General features: G+C 34.2%; 1 protein-coding gene across 44 annotated transcripts in view; it reads left to right on the top strand.

Annotated features, from left to right (window-relative positions):
- The window catches only part of LOC125665927 (mucin-22-like), a 122,368-nt gene extending 100,958 nt beyond the window's left edge, over positions 1-21,410 (top strand). For 13 of the 44 annotated variants that reach the window (XM_056151151.1, XM_056151158.1, XM_056151150.1 and 10 more), the window contains 9 exons: positions 931-975; positions 3,483-3,527; positions 6,081-6,125; positions 8,488-8,532; positions 9,061-9,105; positions 13,947-13,988; positions 16,820-16,873; positions 17,626-17,682; positions 18,652-21,410. In XM_056151151.1, coding sequence (XP_056007126.1) covers positions 931-975; positions 3,483-3,527; positions 6,081-6,125; positions 8,488-8,532; positions 9,061-9,105; positions 13,947-13,988; positions 16,820-16,873; positions 17,626-17,682; positions 18,652-18,950 — 677 coding nt within the window. In that variant the 3' untranslated portion in view covers positions 18,951-21,410. The remainder of the gene's footprint in view (positions 1-930; positions 976-3,482; positions 3,528-6,080; positions 6,126-8,487; positions 8,533-9,060; positions 9,106-13,946; positions 13,989-16,819; positions 16,874-17,625; positions 17,683-18,651) is intronic. The other 31 variants (XM_056151186.1, XM_056151179.1, XM_056151176.1 and 28 more) reach the window with 24 other exon arrangements.
- Positions 21,411-21,680: the final 270 nt, after the last annotated feature.

Genomic DNA, 21,680 nt, shown 5'->3' with positions numbered 1-21,680 from the left:
CATTTCACATATTCTATGATGGTTATAGTGATTTAATTTGTAAATACAGACCTGCCATTAGATTGAATACTGTCCTTAACTATGTACGCTTTTCATACTAATTGTTATACCGTTTTTTACATACGGATTTTACTAGGGATTTTTTGTATAACTGATAAAGATACAGGGCTCACATCTGCTGTGTCCATTCAATGGCATGCTCCTGATCCCACCTCCCATGTGACCAGGAGTCCGTATTTGAGCTACTCTTAATTTTCTAAACTTTTTAAGGTTGATGATATTGGTTACTGTTGATTATGTTCACTTTTTAATCTTTATCTTGTACTTCATCGTTTTCTGTCCAGTTAGAAGACCAAAAACTGACAATAGACTTGCAACGTAAGTCTAAATTTCAACTCCGGCTAACTTTTGAAAGAATTTTCATAAACAAATACAATTTTCAGTACATGTTTGCATTTGAACATTTTAAAAAATCTTCCCCTTTTTTAAACATCTGTGATAAATCTAAAGACATGAGTGATGAAAATTTTAACTTGAGTCTATTCTCAGTTGATGGTCTTGAGGTCAGTGGTTTTTATCTAAAAAATCTAATACATTGAAGTGTCAGGTCATTACTGACGTAAAGTTGGTAAATGTAAACGTTACAGGGAGGAATGCTACTTATTGTGAAACTTGGTTTTTCTCGCGGCATGTATACTTTCATTGTTTATCAAATTGTTTTGCTGATTTCTAAAATCTCGATTCCCTTTAAAAGATTTTAAAGATAAGAATACAATCAATTATAATTATCATATGCATAATAGAAAATCAATTACACCGGAATGAAATATTAGCAACTATAAATATTAGTTGATCTCTGACATCTACGGCACTTTCTGGTAACTTTGATAAAGTGTTTCATCGTTATCAAACTCTAAGGTTTGTTTCTAGAAACATCAACAAGCGGAACTACGTCACTGTCAACCACTGCTGGAGGTATGAATTACACGTATTTGTTCCCTACAGCATGATGTTAGAAATTTTATACGTACGAACTGTGCCCCTGTATTAGTTAACCTGTTATTGTATTCTTAGGAGGCAGAATTTATTCCAACGTTTTCATCCTACAAGATAAAACCCATCTTTCTGTTTTTCTTTAAATCGACTATTTTGGTTATAATCGACAACATTTTATCTATTAACAAAACTAAATATGGTATTTAGGTCTCTTAACTAATTTGATACGCAAAAGCATGATCTTCGTATCATCACTTTTGCAATCTAAGCAGGCTACTAAAATATACGTTGATTTCACAGGGTTTTCAACAGTCTCCTTTAAAGTCAATATTTTACAAAGTTTATGGTGCTGGTAATGATATAATTTGTAAATACCCACCTGTCATTTGATTGAATGCTCTCCATATTCCATGCGTTTCATACTTATTGTTAGACGGTTCTTTACATACCTGTTTTGATTACACATATATTACTCCCTTTACTTGATCTAAATATAGCGCTCACGTCCCTTGTGTTCTTTCCACGATATGCCTATACCAACTGGACACATCATCCCATTTCCGTTGCGCCCAGAAGCCCATACTTTATCAACTCCTAACTTCGCACTCTTTATTGGGGGAATCACACTTTTAAAAAAAAAAATCTCCTTAGATTATCTAAAGATGTGCACTGTCATTGTCCAATGAATGATTTTATTTAGGTTTGAAACCAGCTATTCCCATTCGAATGATTAACCATTCGAGAGGTATAAATTCTATGTGATTTATTTGATATCTTCAAAATCGGAATATATGTATAATCATTTATAATTTCAATTATTATTATCAAATGGATAGAAAAAAGATTTATAGGAGAATAAATGTTTAAAAAAAAAGAATTTACACCAGAATGAAATATTGGAACTATTGATGCAAAAATTAATTGGCCTCCAGAATTATCAGATCTACAGTATTTGCTTAGTAACTCGGTAAAGTCCTATATCATTATTAAACTCCAAGGTTCGTTTATAGAATCATCAACAAGCGGAACTACGTCACTGTCTACCACTAGTGGATGTTCTATACAGCATCATGTTGGAATATCTATGAGCATGAATTGTGCTCCTTTATTACTTAACCTATCCATGCATTCTTCAGACGCAGAATTTATTTAAACGTTTTCATCTTACAAGATATGTCTTGTTTTTTTCCTTTAAATCAAATATGAGATATATTGACATTTTATCCATCAACAAAACAAAATTCATTTTCATCCATATGTCAATTCATTATACCCCAATAAACTGGAAATAAAAGACACCAGATGTTTCATGTATAATTCATATTTGGTTATTCTATTGAACATATAAGTGAACAGCAAAGTACAAAGTTTGAACTATAATGCATTAAATGTAGATATATACAGCATATGTAAAGAAATAAAGCATTATGACAAGAGAGGAGACGAGTTAAGATTTTCCAAAGTTCACTTCCCATTATATTTACATGAAGCAATGTGGGATGCTCCCACATCACCTGGATATGGTATTTAGATCTCTTAACTGATTTGATATGCAAAAGCGTGATCTGCGTATGATCACGTTTTAAATGGAAGCAGTCTACTGACATATGCGTTCATTTCACAGGGTTTCAACAGTCCCCTTTAAAGTCAATATTTTACAAAGTTTATGGTGTTTGTAATGAAATAATTTGTAAATACCTACCTGTCGTTAGATTGAATGCTCTCCTTATTTTACGCGTTTCATAGTTAATGTTCGACCGATCTTTACATACTTATTTTGACTACGCATTACTCCCTTTATCCAATTACAATATTGCGCTCACTTCGCTTATCTTCTTTCCATGTCATGCTTATACCAACTGGGCACCTCATCCCGCCCTCTTTTTGGCCAGGGGCTCATTCCTGAGCTACTCCTAATCCTGTATTCTTTATAGGGATTATGACATTTCTTACTGTTCAGTCTTCACTTTTTTATTGATGTTTTGTATTACATCGTTTGTTACCGAGTTGGAAAGTCAGTATATTTATCGCAATATATAATACATTTAAAAAATGTCGATTTATTACTGAGGTAAAATTAGTATTAACATAAACGTTATATGGGTAAACACACTTGTGAAATCTCCCTTTCACTAGGGAGTTTTGCTAGGGACAAGTGCACTGTCATTGCCCAATGAATTTATGTTCAAAACCAGTTATTTCAATTCCAATAGTTACGAATTTGAAAGGTACAAATTCATCGTGATCGAATTAATGTTTTCGAAACCAGAATATCTTTATTCATAACTCCGATTATGATTATCAAAAGCGTAGCAAAAACGTTTATAGAACAAATGTTTTCATAAAAAAGAAATTACATCGGAAAGCAATATTTGCAGATAATAATGCAAAAATCAATTTACCTCTAAAGTTTCCAGGTCTATGGTACTTGCTTTGGAACTTGTAAAAGTCCTACATCATTATTAAACTCCAAGGTTCTTTTATAGAAACATCAACAAGCGGAACTGCGTCACTATCAACCACTGATGGAGGTATATGTTCTATACAGCATGATGTTGGAATATCTATGAGCATGAATTGTGGTCCTTTATTAGTTTTAAAATGTTATTGTATTCTTGGGAAACAGAATTCTTCAATAGATTTGATATTCCAAGAACAAAAATCTTGCTTTTTTCTTTAAATCGACTTTTACAAATGTTGACATTTTATCGTTTAACAATACTCATTTTCATCCACATGTCGAATTAATATATATCAGTGAGATTTTATTGAACAGTAAACTAAAACGCTTCAACTATATTTCATCAAGAATAGATCTACACTGCAAATTTCTCAAACTAGAATACAAAAGGAATGACTTCATATCCTCCATCATCTACTTCCGATCTTATTTAGCAATGTCCCAATATCACGTTGATATGGAATTTCGGTCTCTTGAACGATTTGATACACAAGAAGAGTATGACCTGCGCGTGACACAAAAATCGAAACAGGTTACTGACATATACGTTAATGTCTCGAGTTTCAACAGTCTCGTTTAAAGTCACAATTTCACATATTCTATGGTCGTTACATATGTATAATGATCTAAGATGTAAATAAGTCTGGCATTGCGCTGAATGCTGTCCTTAACATTCGCGTTTCATATTAATTGTTAGACCATTATATATACGGATTTTGACTACGGATTTTTTTTAAATGATCACGATATAGGAACCATGTCAGGTGTGTACATTCAACGGCATACTTATATCAGATGTATCTAGGAGTCTGTGCTTGAGCTACTCTTAATTTTGTATTCTTCGTAGAGTTTCTGTGAATTTTGTCTGTTGGTTATCTTGACTTCTTGACTTATTCATTTCGTTTTTGTATACATTGTTTTTATCGAGATGACCGTTGTTTTAATCGAGAAACATAATACCTTCGAAATTGTAGGTTCATTGCTGACGTAACATTTGTAAATGTAAACGTTATAATTGGGGAATTACACGTGAAATTTCCCTTGGGTTTTATAGCGACATGTGTACTATCATTGTCTATCAAATTGTTTTGTAAATGTCTACAATCTTTTATTCCCATTCAAATAAATCATAATGTTAGAGAGTGACAACTTCTATGTTTATAATTCAAACTTTTAAAAATAAGAATGCAGTCATTTATAATTATCAAATGCCTATCAAAATAAATCAGTAGAATAACAAATCTTTGTAATAAAAACAAATTTCACGGGAATGTAATATTAGCAACTAATAATGCAAACATTAGTCGACCTCTAAAATTACCATTGCTACGGTACTTACTTTGCAACTCCTTAAAGTCCTACATTATAATTGAACTCCAAGGTTCGTTTATAGAATCATCAACAAGCGTAACTACGTCACTGTCTACCACTAATGGAGGTATGAATTCTGTGTTCTACACAGCATCATGTTGGAATAACTATGAGCACGAATTGTGGTCCTTTATTAGTTTTAAAACCTGTTATTGTATTCTCATGCGGCAGAATGCATTCAAAAGCTTTCCCATTACAAGACAAAATACCTAGCTGTTTCCTTTAACTCGACGTTTTTTATATTTTGACGACATTTTATATATTACTATCATCCACATGTTAAGTTGATCTATACCAGTGAATGCATTCACATGTTGATTTGATCTATACCAGTGAATGCATCCACATGTTGATTTGATCTCTCCCAGTGAATGCATCCACATGTTGAGTTGATCTCTCCTAGTGAATGCATCCACATGTTGAGTTGATATATACCAGTGAATGCATCCACATGTTGAGTTGATATCTCCCAGTGAATGCATCCACATGTTGATTTGATCTCTCCCAGTGAATGCATCCACATGTTGAGTTGATCTCTCCCAGTGAATGCATCCACATGTTGAGTTGATCTCTCCTAGTGAATGCATCCACATGTTGAGTTGATATATACCAGTGAATGCATCCACATGTTGAGTTGATATCTCCCAGTGAATGCATCCACATGTTGAGTTGATCTCTCCCAGTGAATGCATCCCCATGTTGATTTGATCTATATCAGTGAATGCATCCACATGTTGAGTTGATCTATACCAGTGAATGCATCCACAAATTGAGTTGATCTCTCCCATTGAAGATGAAAAAACACCACTGATCTTTCATATCCGAGTCATATTTGGATGTTAAATGTAATTGAACGTAAATGTGAATGGCAAAGTAAAAGTTTTCATCTATATTTTTCAACCATGAATATCCACAGCAAATTACAAATTTCCTGAGGCTATATATCTTTCATCGAGGGAAAGGGTATATGATATTTATAGGCTTAATCACGTGATTTCCTTAACCAAAAGAATTTCAGTAATCGTAGTGTCATTCGTTTGAGGTATGGTAATTGCAATAATTATAATTACCAAATACTTGGCATAATAAATATATAAGAAACTCCTTATGGACGTACAAATCATTATAACGAAAAACAAATTATAGCGACTAATTATATTACAAACATTAATCAATAATCATCTCTATGGTACTTGTTTTGACAACTTCTAAAACTTTTACATCATCTATAACCCCCAATGTTCGTTTCTAGAAACATCTACAAGCGGAACTACGTCACTATCAACCACTGATGGAGGTATGGATTGCACGTGTGTTCTCTACAGCATGATTTTCTGTTGTTTTGTTTGTTGATGTACATCCCAGTGGAAAATGTTTCGCTTATACATTTATTTGTAGAGATAGTGAATTATGTTTTTATTAGCTCACATTTCGCTCACCATCAACCCCTCCTCGATCAACCATTCCCCTGTTTCCCTTCTGCAACCGTCTGTCCATTGACAACAATCATTTAATTCTATGATAAAACAATGTAAATTATGTAGTAATACTGTAGAATTGTCTATTTTTGTCCGGTAATATGTTTGTGGTTTCACAAAAATAAGACTTGGGGTATAATGCTGACTCTGGATCCTCCAAAGTGGATTTCCAAAATCTGAAGAGGATGGAGTCTTCTCTTATTATATACTGCTAGTGGTGGAGCTTCTGAAGTTGAAATTAACGCATAGCTTGTTCTATCTGTCATTTCAATTTTCGGCACACTGGCTATCTGTAATGTAGACGGCTATGGGGTGCTTACTCCTCCTAGGTACCTGATCCCACCTTTGGTATGACCAGGGTCCGCGTTTGTCCTACTCTTAATCTATTCTATCTTTATAGGAGTTCTGATATTTATCACTGGTTTTTTTTTTTATCTTCATCACCTTTTCATCATTCAAAATTGTTCAATCCCCTTATACTATACATTTGAATACCTTAATGGTTTGTAACTTTTGACATAAAAATTTATTCTTCAAAAAATATGCTTTAAGTTTAATTCCCCCTTCTAAGTGATTTGTGGTGAACTTGGAAATAATATATCTTGACTGCAAGATCAGTAAATAATACAGACGCTATATCAACATGTTCAGAATACGTCAACCTGTCAGAAACCATGTGCTTTGATACATTAGATGGGCTCTATGCAACTATCTTCTATATCCGATTTATTGGACAGTACAGAACCAGTGTCCTTCGATATAGGAATTTAAAATTACATGCAGAATAAGCTTTGTGTTGAAATTCACTCCAGAAGTTCCACCCCTAACATTGTCTAATGACAAAAGGTTCCACCCCTAACACTATCTAATGGCAAAAAGTTCCACCCTTAACATTCTCTAATGACAAGAAGCTCCACAAGCTCCACCCCTAACATTCTCTTATGACAAGACGTTCCACCCCTAACACTCTCTAATGACAAGAAGTTCCACTCCTAACATTCTTTAATGACAAAAGGTTCCACCCCTAACATTCTCTAATGACAAGAAGTTCCACCCCTAACATTCTCTAATGACAAGAAGCTCCACCTCTAACATTGTCTAATGACAAGAAGCTCCACCCCTAACATTCTCTAATGACAAGAAGTTCCACCCCTAACATTCTCTAATGACAAGAAGATCCACCCTAACAATCTCTAATGACAAGAAGCTCTGTCCTCTTTCCATTGTGTGGCTCTAGCATTTTATCCAAAACCGACTCCACCCTCTCTCTTTATTTTGTGGTTCCAGAGCCAGTATTTTACCCCAAGTCGAAAATAAGCATGTTTACAGGGACGTGACCTTTTAAGTGTTCGTATCATTTATCGTAGTCCTGTTTATCTTATTATGGAGGATAGATATTTGTTGGCTTCTCTTTATCAGAAAAAGAATGTAGATTAAACCCCTTTGAAATAAACATGACCATAGATTCATTAGAGAATTCAACAATGAAATAAAAATAGCGCTCCAGCCCTTCTTAATTACAACCCATGTTTATGTACGTGATGGAAACAAACATCTAAAGTACAACTTCAAAAAGAAAAACAAGTGAAACCGATATCCTCTTTGGTTAAATACCATTACATGTCAACAAGGGGATACTTACTCCTCCTAGGCATCCGATCCCTCCTCTGGTATAATTAGGGGGTATATATTTGCCCTTCTCTTAATTTTGTATTCTTTAAAGAACTCATGAGATTGATCACTGTTCCTTATCTTCACTTGTACGCATACCGGTATGCATGCTGTGACGAACAAAACTACTAGAGGTGCATGGTTGTGTGATTTTTTATATCGAGCTTTATCTGTGTATCATTCAAGGAATTAAGATTTCATATCGCTGTGTCATACATGTATAACGGTCTTAGAGATACATTTGCTGCTTATATTAGCAGTTTTGATTCTTTGATTGTAACGTTACCGTAAATTTAGTTATAAAAACCGTTGTATTGTTACCGTAAGGGTTTCCATAAATCTAGTTATAAAACCGCTATATTAGACGGTTCTATGAAATTCGTAAAAATATTTTTTGTAAACAATAAATCTTAGAAAGTTTATGATGAACAAATAAAAATTTGAAGCCACTCGCAATTTGCACATATTCCAACATTTATAGTTTTCATATGCGAAGTTGTATTTCTATAGAAACAACAACGACTGGACCTAGGTCACAAGCAACAACTGCTAGAGGTATGAACTGTATAGGGGTACCTACTACATTACTAAAACATGATCAATCAAATATACAAATCAACATCCCATGCCTTCATTTTCCCACCACTTTTGGAGTATACAAAATTGATATATGACTGAATATTAAGAAAATAGAAAATATCATTTATCTGCACTTCTTATCACATGTATGTCTGTGACTGTCGAATTTTTCTTGTCAAAAATTCATAAAATCACAAGAATACATGAAAAGGTAGTGTATTTTACCTGTAAAAGCTTTCTGAGTAATTACACGTAAACATGCAAATTGAGAGGAAATAAAAAAGTACTTTACTAGACTGCTGATCAACTCCTTAATTTCCACATTTAATAATAATAATATCCTTTATTTAAACAGGATAGCACAATTAGTTTAAAATTAGTTTACATTGTGGTCCTGAAAACATATATTTAGATACAATATAAAATAGTATATGAAGGTATGTTGTATACATAGGTATGTTATATGACAATTTACCGTATTCATATCCGTATTTGTGTTTCTAGAAACAACGACGATTGAATTTACGTCACAATCAACAACTGCTGAAGGTATGAACTGCATGCCAAATTATTAAAGCATGGTTAACCAAATATACAAATTAGCCTCCATGCTTCCTTTGTTTATAGACCCCCTTAACAATTAACTCTGTACAGTTATTAATTGCATTACCTTCATAATGTTTTATAAATAGGTTTTATTGGTTGAGTTATGTTACGTTACTTCCCTATTATCTTATATAGGTTTTATTAGTGAAATTACATTACCTTAACTTCATTTAGTTACCTTACCTTCACATAGTTTTATATAGGTTTTATTAATTAAGTTACGTTACCTTACCTTCACATAGTTTTATATAGGTTTTATTAATTAAGTTACGTTACCTTACCTTCACATAGTTTTATATAGGTTTTATTAATTAAGTTACGTTACCTTACCTTCACATAGTTTTATATAGGTTTTGTTTGTTAGTTACGTTACCTTCATACTTTTATATAGCTTTCATTATTAAAGGTCAGTGTATATATCGAGAAAGAAAGTACATTGAAAAAGTATAGTTTTTTTTTATTGGATTGGCATGACAAGTTTGATATCTTTTTGGTCACTGTCTTTCTGAGTAGAATTTTGACTACGGATTACTCCGTTTTCCTGATCTAAACATACGGCTCGTGGCGATTGTGAATGGTCGACAGAGAATGCTTACCCCTAGGCACCTAATCCCACTTCATTAAAGATTTACCCTGACCCACTTCCACTTATTCTAGGAAGCTAAAATTTCACATCTATAACGATACACATCTCTATACGTCATATCTTAACTCATCTTACGTTTACGGAGATGACGATGCAGTCACCTGTGAAAATGGAACCAGTGGAGCATCAAGCAGTGATCAGGTTTTCATACTTGAAAGATTGCACACCACGAGAAATGAAAACAACTTATGGAGAGGATACCCCTTCATATGAAGTTGTTAAACATTGGCATCACCAGTTCGGAAGTCTGTGGAAATGGCTGCTATCCCAGGTCGACCCCAGTCTGTCATTGATGAGGTCACTATCCATGAAGTAGAGGCTGCCATTTTTGAAAATTGTTATACTACTGTTCTTCAGCTACCCCAAGATGTCAAGATTAGTGTTGGCCTGCGGACAAAATCATTCATGAACATCTGTATATTCAAAAATAGTCTGCTCGGTGGGTTCCCAGGCTGCTCACACCTTTCCAGAAGCAGGAACGAGTTCATTGCTGCAAGATTCTTTTAGCAATGTGCAAAGAAAACCTTTGTGGACAGACGAATTACTTAGGATGCAACTTGTGTCCATTACTATGATTCAGAAACTAAGACCCAGTCAAAACAAAGCATTTTGACTCACAACCCCAAAAAGGCACATGCCACACCATCATTGGGCAAGGTCATGCTCATTGTCTTTTGGAATCAGCATGGAGTAGTGATGACGGATTTCCTATCAAAAGGTACTACAATCTCAAGAGCTTACTACGCTTCACTACTGCAAAAACTGCGGGAAGCTATCAAAACCAAGAGGCACGGAATGTTTACCAATGGTGCCCGCCTCCTACAAGACAACGCTCCTGTTCACAACTCTTTCATTGCTCAGATGAGAGCGCGGTCCTGTGGCTATGATATCTCTTCATCCTTGTTATTCTCCTGACCTTGCATCGTCTGATCTTTACCTCTTTCCCACGATGAAGTCTATTTTGAAGGGCAAGCGTTTCCAAGATCATGAGACACTGATTTCTGAGGTCACTACATGGCTTCAAATGCAACCTGCGAGGTGTCACAGTTGCATAAAACGATTGTAGAAGTGTGTTACTCTTGGTGGGACCTACGCGAAGAAAGACTAATAACTGTACCATGTTTAATTTCTGTACGTCCGTTGTAAGTGAGTCAGAGAAAATCTTTCATGAACGCCCCTCGTATGTCCAGGGGTCCGTGGAAATCTTTTAATGAACGCCCCTCGTATGTCCAGGGGTCCATGGAAATCTTTAATGAACGCCCCTCGTATGTCCAGGGGTCCGTGGAAATCTTTTAATGAACGCCCCTCGTATGTCCAGGGGTCCATGGAAATCTTTAATGAACGCCCCTCGTATGTCCAGGGGTCCGTGGAAATCTTTTAATGAACGCCCCTCGTATGTCCAGGGGTCCATGGAAATCTTTAATGAACGCCCCTCGTATGTCCAAGGGTCCGTGGAAATCTTTAATGAACGCCCCTCGTATGTCCAGGGGTCCGTGGTTGCCCAACTCTTTATTTTGTATTCCTTATAGGAGTTATGAGATTGATCAGTGTTCGCTATTTTCACCTTTCACATAGTGTACAGTTTCCTATCCAGTAAATTATCCCATGTAACTCTTAATACACTCTGTAGATGAACTAAGCAAATGCGTTTTTAATAATTGAGAGATTTAATTTGTCATACCAGAGTTGACAAAAAGTCATTGAAATCTACAGGAATCGTTTGTAATACACTCAAATCTCCTTTCATTCTAAAACATGAATTCGATTAAAGCCACTCTTGTGACGCTAGGGTTGAATTTACGCATGCTCAGTTAATGAACTCCATACATGAAAATAAAACATCTAGTGTTGTATAGTGTTTGTTTACGACATGGAGGGTGGGAACGCAAAATTTTATATCTTCTAATTGTCGTATACTAGTTTAGAATTGCATTTTGTTAAACTATTAAACGGCAATTATAAAAATCATTATAGTTCGATTGTTATCCGATACATTCAGCATTTCGAAAGTCCGTGTATTCGCAAATGCTGTTAAAAGTTTTCATTAAATATCCAGTTCAATTCTATGCATCAGAATTATTATACTTTTCATTAAGTATCCAGTTCAATTCTATGCGTCAGAATTATATTTTATATCGTATATTATCGATGCTTTACATTTCTGATTCGAAATATAAACAAAAGTAATCTTCACACTACGTTTCTTCCTAAGACGCCGCCATTTTGGAACATTTGTTACTCCTGCTAAAATGGGGAATATACTCGAATACATGTAACACGAGTTCAACACTAGCGTCGATTTATTCGATATTTTATTTATTCTTATGGTTGATGAATAATGAAAATCCAAGAATACTTGTGTCTGTTTCCAAATTCATAAACTTGTATTGTGACTAGTTCATGTATGAGAGTCTACACATTATGTACAGGTATATGTATTACATGTAATTAGTGTTTTACAAATGTATGAATATTTTTTAACCTCAACCTTTGGTACGAGGTGGAACAAATCTGTTAACCTTTTTTATGATTTACATTTTTATTATTGAAAGGTGTGTGCGAATGGATATAGATACAATAACAATATTTTTATCTATATAACAGTATGTTCCCTATGCATCGTCCCTTGGTACCTTTAGTTGTTGTTCAGACATATTGTTCTGAATTGTAATGTACACATCTAGTCACCCACGTAACTCCTGTCACTTAATCGAATTCACCCAAAGAGTTTTATTTCATACATGTTTAGCTGAATCAGAACACCCCCAAATCTAAGAGATTTCTGAGAAAGGCGTTTGTCCCTGGTAAGAATATTAAATATAGATTAGACAAACATTCATGTACAAAAAACCGGCCAGGGATTCTTAATGATCGCCTACTCGTTTATTCGACCTTATGTACAGAGTATCGGTCTCATTTACTATTTTTTCGCTGTTTGCAAATTCGCAGGAATACAACTTTGTAATTTCTTACTGTTTCTGATTGAATCAAGGATAAATGTATGCTCGATCCAAAATGTATTCCTATTTTAAAAATTAATGGAGTAAAATTTAACGAGCTTACTGTTAAAGCGAGGTAAAATTCAGACTTGACCCTTCATCAATGTTTATAGCAATATATAAGATCAATAGATAAGTGGCAGTATAAAATTTACATTCAATTTTGAAACATTTATTTTAGATGTTGTTTAGCAGTTCATATTCCCTTCAACTTTTGTATTATATGTTTTTCGTGTAAGAACAAGGGATTAAAATGCTTTTCATATCCATCATACAGATTACTCCGTTTATCTGACACAAAAGGCCTTTGTATGTACATTCTCGATACTACTCATATCTTTGACAATATCGATCTTATTCTGCACTGTGGAAAACGTAGAATTTCATATATTTTCTATATTCGTGGACATCAGAATTTTTGGATCTGCAAAAGAAAAATAAAAAGGTTTCGTTGATATTTTAATTCCTGGAAAGCTAGTGTAGGGCCTCTCTTTTTTATGGAATATTTAACTTCTTTGATCACTTGATGATCTGAAACAACGACAAAAAACAAAGAAAATTTGTATTCAACGAAAATAATGAAACTTCAGTATAACAAAACAATCATCAATACATTACTTTACCTTATGTCAGCACTTTCAATCTTTTTTTTTTTTTACTTTATTTACATGTATTTAATCCAATTTACTCTTTTAATGAGAGTTAACGCTCGTGTACATGTGCCGACGTTTGATATGTGATACCATTATTGAAAACTTCTTTTCGGAGACTTATACCCATGTCGCTTTTGTATATATGCAATTGAACTTTCTATGTATACAGAATTGAGATATGGTTGAATGTTTGGAAGAGCAGGTTTCATATATACCTACATGTATAGGTCTTATCATTGAGAAGTACATGCATGTCTATGTATAGCAATTGTTTATATCAAAACTAATATAATCCCAAAAGTACATAGAAAGGTAGTGTACTTTACCTGTAAATGTTTTCGAGTGATCGTACGCAAATATACAATTTTAGAAACGATAGACGTTTAACATCCCATCGACGAAAGGTGCTATGTACCTAATGCTACTGTGGTATTCTTCATAGTTTCCATGTTTACTATATATTTATGTCTGAAGTTGTGTTTCTAGAAACAACAAATGGACCCACGACACAATCAACCACTGCTGAAGGTATGAACTGCATGCCAAACTACTAAAGCATGAACAACCAAACATACATATTACCATGCATGCTTTCTTTGTTTATAGACCCCAAAATACAAATAACCCTAGACATTCATTCATTATGTTCATAATTTATATCATATTATATTATATTATATATATATATATATATATATATATATATATATATATATTCAGAGTTGTAAGGTCGTTGTATTTATCGAAAAATATAACACATTAAATAAAAAGAGATTGATTACTAATTATATATTGGTCGATGTAAACTGTATATGAGGAGTCACAGATATCGTGATGTCACACTGGTTAGGTTTTGCATGTCACGTGGTTGAATTTGACACAGTCATTATCCCGTAAATTATCCCACGTATCTTTAAATATTCTATGACACTTTAGAATGAAGTAAAGTAATGATTAAGAGAGTTTAAAGTGTCCAATCGTGCGATAAGACTGCACCTTCCTTGTCTGCAACTCAGGAGATCGTTGTGGATGTTATATCTTATGATCATTATGTAAGTCATAAACCGGAACTTTCAAACACACACACGCGTGCGAACACACACACAGAGAGAGATAGTAACGTTAGAGAAAGAATTGCAAATCACATACTCGATGTTGTAAGTTACATGTAACACCGGAGAACACCATACTAGTTAAGTCTACCCAGAGGTGAAACTAGGATGAACTCTGATGTGGTATAAAATACGACACATATCCAGACATGAAATTTACACGAATCTTGTAATGTACACAAATCATTTTATACTATAATTTTATTTCAATACATGTTTAGCTCAATCAGAAAAAGGGGCCTCCGTGGCCGAGTGGTTAGAACATTGCGCTCAATGTAACACTTATACAGTACCAATTCTGATGCACCAGATGCGCATTTCGACAAATAATGTCTCTTCAGTAATGCTCAACCGAAATGTTTGAAATCCGAAATAACAATGCACTTGTAAGAGCTATTTTAGGGAAAACAGAGTGCCAAAAAGTGGAGTCAAATTCGTCTAATGATAAGAGCTCTGCATGAGGGAAGACAATCCTTAAGTTTGAAATGAATTTCTAAATTTTATCATAGCAATTAAATATACATCCGTATTTTCAAGCTAGTTACGAAGTACTTAGAAACTGGGATGTAGAGACCCTCGGGGACTAACAGTCCACTAGCAGAGGCCACAACCCAGGGGTCATAATATAAAACTTATACGGTATCACCAGATGCACATTTCGACAAATAATGTCTCTTCAGTGATGCTCAACCGAAATTTTTGAAATCACGGCCTCTCACCTCTGGTCGGCGCGGGTTCAAATCCCACTCGCGCCGGTAAGTGAGAAAGTTTCCCAGTTTACTTTCGGAGGGTCGGTGGTCTGTTTCCAGGTACATTATATCTGGGTTCTCTCTTCCACCAATAAAAACTGGGCTCCACCATATAACTGAAATATTGTTAAGTGTGGCGGAAAACAGAAAAATAAAATCAATCAGAACATCCTAAATCTACCACGAGATTTGTTAGAAATGAATTTGTCCCTGGTAAGAACATTAAACATCATAGATTAGAAAAACTTTCATGTACCAAAGTCCGCCAGACATTCTTAATGATCACCCACTCGTTTATTTGACCTTCTGTACAGAGTATCAGTCTCATTTACTATTTTATCGTTTGCAAATTCGCAGGAATACAACTCTGTAATTCCTTACTGTTTCTTATTGCATCAAGGATAACTGTAAAATATCAAGGTTCATATGCCCAATTTAAAATTTATCCCTATTTTAGATACAAATGGAATAAAATTCAACGAGCTTACTGTTACAGCGAAGTAGAATTCAGACTTGACCCCTTCATCATGGTTTATAGCAACATATAAGAGCAATAGATAAATGGCAGTATAAAATTCAAGTTCAGTTTTGAAACATTTTTTTTTATGTTGGTTAGCAGTTCGTATTCTCTTCAGCTTTAGTAGTATATAATTTTCGTGTGAGAAGGGATTGAAATGCATTTCATATGCATTACACATATCTGTTTATCTGATCCAAATGGCCTTTGTATGTATCATTCTCGAAACTACTCATATCTTTCACAACATTGATCTTATTCTGCAATGTGGAAAGGGTAGAATTTCGTATAGATCATTTTATAAGGTTTCGTTGAAATTTAAATTCCTGGAAAGCTACTGTAGGGTCTCTCTTTTTTATGGAATATTTAACTTCTTTGATCACTTGATGATCTGAAACAACGACAAAAACAACGAAAAATTGTATTCAACGAAAATAATGAAACTTCAGTATAACAAACAATCATGAATACATTACTTTACCTTATGTCAACCCTTTCAAATTTTTTTTACTTTATTTACACGTATTTAATCCAATCTATTCTTTTTTTTTTAATGAGAGTTAACGCCCCGAAGTTTAATATGTAATACCATTATTGCATAATTCTTTTCGGAGACTTTATAACCATGTCGCTTTTGTACATATGCAAGTCAACTTTCTGTGTATACAAAATTGAGATATGGTTAAATGATCAGAAGCACAAGTTTCATATATCCATTGGTCTTATCATTGATAAATACATGTTTGCTGTATGTCTATGTCTCTAAATTGTTTTGTTTTTTTTAATCAAAACCCATATAATCACAAGAGTACCTGATAAGACAAGTGTACTTTACCTGTAAATGTTTTTGAGTGATTGCACGTAAACATACCATTTTAGAAAGATTAGACGTTCGGCACCGACGAAAGGTGCTTCGTACCTAAAGATACTGTGATGATATTTTCCATAATTTCCATTTTTACTGTATATTTATGTCTGAAGTTGTGTTTCTAGAAACAACGAATGGACCCACGACACAATCAACCACTGCTGAAGGTATGAACTGCATGCCAAATTACTAAAGCATGAATAACCAGATGTACAAATCAACCCCCCTCATGTTTCTTTTGTTTAGAAACCCCCTTAATAAGAATAACTCTAAATACTTTGTATTATATATATATATATATATAGTTGATAGGTCATTGTATCTATCGAGAAAAGTAAAACATTAAACAAAAATACATGTATATTAATACTAACTAAATATTGGTAAATGTAAACTGTATATGGTGGGGTGGCAGATATCGTGATATCTGACTGGTTAAGTTTAGCAAGTCATGTGGTTGAATTTGATATAGTACTTATCCATAAATTATCCCACATATTTCTAGATATTCTGTGAAGCTTCAAAATTAAGTAATGTAATGATTAAGAGCATTCGGAGTGTCCAATCGTGCGACGAGGCTTCACTTTCCTTTTCTGCAGCAGTAGAGATCGCTGTAATCATCATGTGAAGTCAATAAACTGAAACGTTCAGACATACACACAGAGAGAGAGAGAGAGAGAGAGAGAGAGAGAGAGAGAGAGAGAGATGCAAACTACACACCCAACATAGTAAATTGACACCTACTAGTTCGCAAGCAACATCAATCAGTCTATCACAGGTAAAACTGGGATGAACTCTGATACGGTACAAAATACGACACACATGCAGACAAAAGCAAATCATTGAAATCAACAGGAATCCTTTTTAACATACACGAATCTCTTTTGATATTGCAAAGTATTGTTTCATTCATGTTTAGCTCAATCAGACCATCCCGAATATACCACGAGATTTGTGAGAAAAGTGTTTGTCTATGGTAAGACCATTACTTTGATTGCCTTAGATTCTACAAGCTTTTCCAGACCTGCTATAATCTTGAAGCAAGCTTTGAAACTGTTGATCATAATGGTTCCCTTGGAGTACATGTAACTACACGTGCATAACTCAACCTGGGAGAATGATACGACATTAGAAGTTTTTTTCGTTTATAATCCTGACTATATGGAAACAACAGAACCCTGAGTTTGTCAGTTTGCTTTTCCTTTATATCAAATGATGCATGTATCGAATAAGACAATGTGTTCATTAATGTTGTATAGTCTTTGTACCAATATCTCTCATTGTATCTACAGGTATAATTGTATACAAATACATGTAGATATAAATACGAATGCATCTGTCTTTTGTTGTATATTCAAGAATTTTTGAAAATGTATGAGGGTATGAACTGCAACGTATCATGTTAGTATATTTATCATTTAAAAAAAAAACTCATGAATTTCTAACATTGAAATTCGATTATTCCATTACTTAAATTTTACTATTAAAGGTAAACACATTGAATGTAAATATTTGCATATGCAGTCATCTCATCTCTCTCTTCAATGTTGTATTCAGTTTTGTTGAATTAGCAATCATACAGCAAAACCTGTGATTATTGATAATCGTCTACTCGTTGTTTCGACGTTGTATATAGAATTTCAACCTTATTTTGCATGTTGGTGTTTAAATAACCGACAGTATCGTGGTCTTTTCAGTACTTATATATATATCTGAAGAGCCGAACTACACGGCGAAAGCGCTAAGTGTAATTAATTAAATGTGGATCATGTATACTTATTCATCGTTATATATATATGGCGGGTGATGTTTATTCCCCCTAGGCACCTGATCCTACCTCTGGCGTGTCCAGGGGTCCGTGTTTGCCCAAATCTCAGCTAGGTGGTCAGATGTGACTAGAATCTTTTTAATTCATTAAGTTAATTTATATTTTGTTCTTCCTCAGGTAACAATGGCGTTGGTTTAGCGAGTACTTCCGAAAATACCGACGACGGTGGGGTTATCGCTGCAATCGTGGTGTCTGTATTAGCTGTTGTCCTGTTGATGGGAGTTGGAATTGTACTATACAGGAAAAAAGTTAAAGGACGGTATCCAGTTGACACAGTAAAAGAAAGTGTGCCTAAAAATGATGGTGATGATATGCAAGAAAAAAACACCAAGGATATTATTGACGAATCTGAGATGGAGAGCAAGGCATCACCTCCTTCATCAACAGCAATCCATTCTGACACAATGAAAATTTGATTGCATTGAGTTACATATTATTACCTCTCACTACATACAAGTCAATTACATAAAAACCTCGAATACCAATTCAAAACTGCATAACTCTGAATAGTAGCATTACAAAGATTTATTGCATGTTCAAACTTTGTTAAGGGTCAATGGTCAAATGGGGGAAATACAGCATACCGGATCTTTCCGCTGGTCTCAAATTTGTCAATGTTTTAGATTATAGGTATACAAACATTTTTTTGCGGAGAATAGTTTGGAAACATAGAGTTGCAAGCCATAAAAGTTGTCTTGTGTTAATATCTTATCGTCAAAACTTTCTACTGTCGGCAGAAACAACGGACTTTAATAAAATGTAGTTTGTTTACTTTCAAATCGAAAGCGCTTTGACATAAAAACTGCTATACGGAGTTATCTTTCTTGCACAAATTTGTAGTGTTATTGCAGATATATTTGGGGGCAAAAGCAAATAAAAAATGGCGGTATGATACTAGGCCTCTACAATACCCAAATTTAACACTTAACGGAAAAAACTGCTTTACGTCACATCCGAGATCTCTTTCCGCATGGTAAGCAGTGCGTGTATATACACACCCGTGTCCCGTACTCGTATGTACGAATTTCGTAGGTCGCAGCAAACATTTTTTATAACGTAACTATGATTTGTTTTCCTGATGCTTATAGAATTAAGATGGAGGGCTACAAAAGCAAAGTTTAGTCGCAATTCATTTGTAATTTTCGATATCATCAATGAAGATTTTGCATTTTGACTTCGTGCATGCGGTTCCCGCAAGTATCTCGCACTCTCGGTCTTTGAAAAGCTAATTAAAATGAAATTATGTAGTGTGTTTTTAAAAAGGTATATTAGATGCCTCAAAAATATAAAATGTGTTTACTCAGGGGTACATGAAGCATAAATCATTTTCATAACATTTTATTTACGCTAGTGACAGCTATTCGGTTTTTTTCTCGAAGTATTATTTTTTTTCAGTAAAGTTTTCATTAGGCGTAATCGATGTTTGTTTAAAAATATTTTCAGGCTATTTAGTGGAGAAAGGACTTTTACCCCGATTTCGAATCGCGCAGAATATCTTTGGCATCAAATTTGCCACATTTGACGATATCAAACAATTCATTTCATTGTAAATCATAACGGAAATAACTAAAAATCAATTTATCACCAATCATATTGTAACTGGTTTTTCTTGAAAGTTTCAAATGAAACAAAGATGAATTTTGAAGCATTATTTATTCGATCATAAAATAGAGCAACCATTGATCTTTTCTCGGTCAATGCGTTGCTTTAGCTCGCTTAATTTTTTACTCCTTAAATTCCTAAGGCATGGATTTGACCGGGAAAGGGCATTCTATTGCATCCCAATAAAAATCATACACAAGTTGTCAGGAATTATAACTATATCTAGCGTATAGGAATTTACAAACTTCTTTTGATAGGTTTCATTAGTAATATTTTGCCAAGGATTTATGATTTCATTTGAACATGTCCAGATGTGGACAGAAATATTTAAAACTTAAAGCACCTCTTCTATATAACAATTACATGTAATGACTCAAAATAACGTTCAAGAATTATCAACGGTCAAAAGATGATTTGCGTACATAAAAGCAATATTATAATAAATCATATCAATAAATATCATGTACAGAATTACAAGTTGGTGTAGGTGTGTTACATCTATATTGAAATAGAATATATTATTAACACAAAACAATCATAGAAATGCACATTGGAAAATCAGTCTCTATAATACTACTTGAGCTATCTCCCCATAGTAAATCGTGAGGGTTTTTTTTGAGAAATTTAGAAATAACAATATTGAATAAATACTTTCTTGAAGCGGTTTATTTTTGCACATAAGAAGTGATTGGTATCTTTTATTTTTACCAAAAGAGCAAGAAGGACTGTCAAAAATGTTACAACTAAAACTCGATACACATCTGTGCCTTAGAATCATATAAATTACATTCCGATAGGTTCGTTCTCCAAAAGAAACAAAAACGGATGGAAGAGGGAGACTTTTGGAGCTGTGAGCAATTCTTAAACGAACTCGAGAGTCGTAGATTGTCTTATTTCTAGAGGTAGAGAATTCCGATTTCTCATCGTCCATGTTACAAAGGCGATTTATAATTGTTTATCATGAGATAAGTTTTTACACAAAAACCATTGCATTAAATTAAGCATCTCAGCTGAATGTTGGAAATGTAAAATATAAGAATATTAGAAAAGTAATTCGATTTGATGGAAACCAACGTCGAATTTGCCAACATCCTTTTAATTTACCGTTGTATACTGCTACGTGAGGTTTTTCCCTTTTTTGACCTTTGATACACATACTTGTATATACATGTACTCAGTTATATGTGGTGGAGCTCTGTGTGCAATACATATGTACTGTTTTGTTTCCGAATTTAGAATTGCATGATCTCTAATAAAATTTCAAGTGAAGGATAGCGCCATTCTTTGTCCAGATTATACGTCACAACGATAGTTTACGCTAAGTAAAAATTTCCGCCAGAGGTTTGCTCACAATACGTCAAATGCTGTCTGGTGTGTTTCATACCAATTATTAGGTCTTTCCTGGCACACTGATTTTACCTTATTAAGATATAGGACTCAGGGCGGGTGTGACCGTTCAACAGGGGATGCTTACTTCTTCTAGGTACCTGATTTCACCTTTGGTATGTCCAGGGGTCGGTGTCTGCCTAACTCTCTTATAGGAA

This window comes from Ostrea edulis, chromosome 10 (genome assembly GCF_947568905.1).
Source record: "Ostrea edulis chromosome 10, xbOstEdul1.1, whole genome shotgun sequence".
NCBI classification, from domain to species: domain Eukaryota; kingdom Metazoa; phylum Mollusca; class Bivalvia; order Ostreida; family Ostreidae; genus Ostrea; species Ostrea edulis.
Note: the sequence above shows the minus strand (reverse complement) of the source record. Positions and strands in the feature narration are given on the sequence as shown.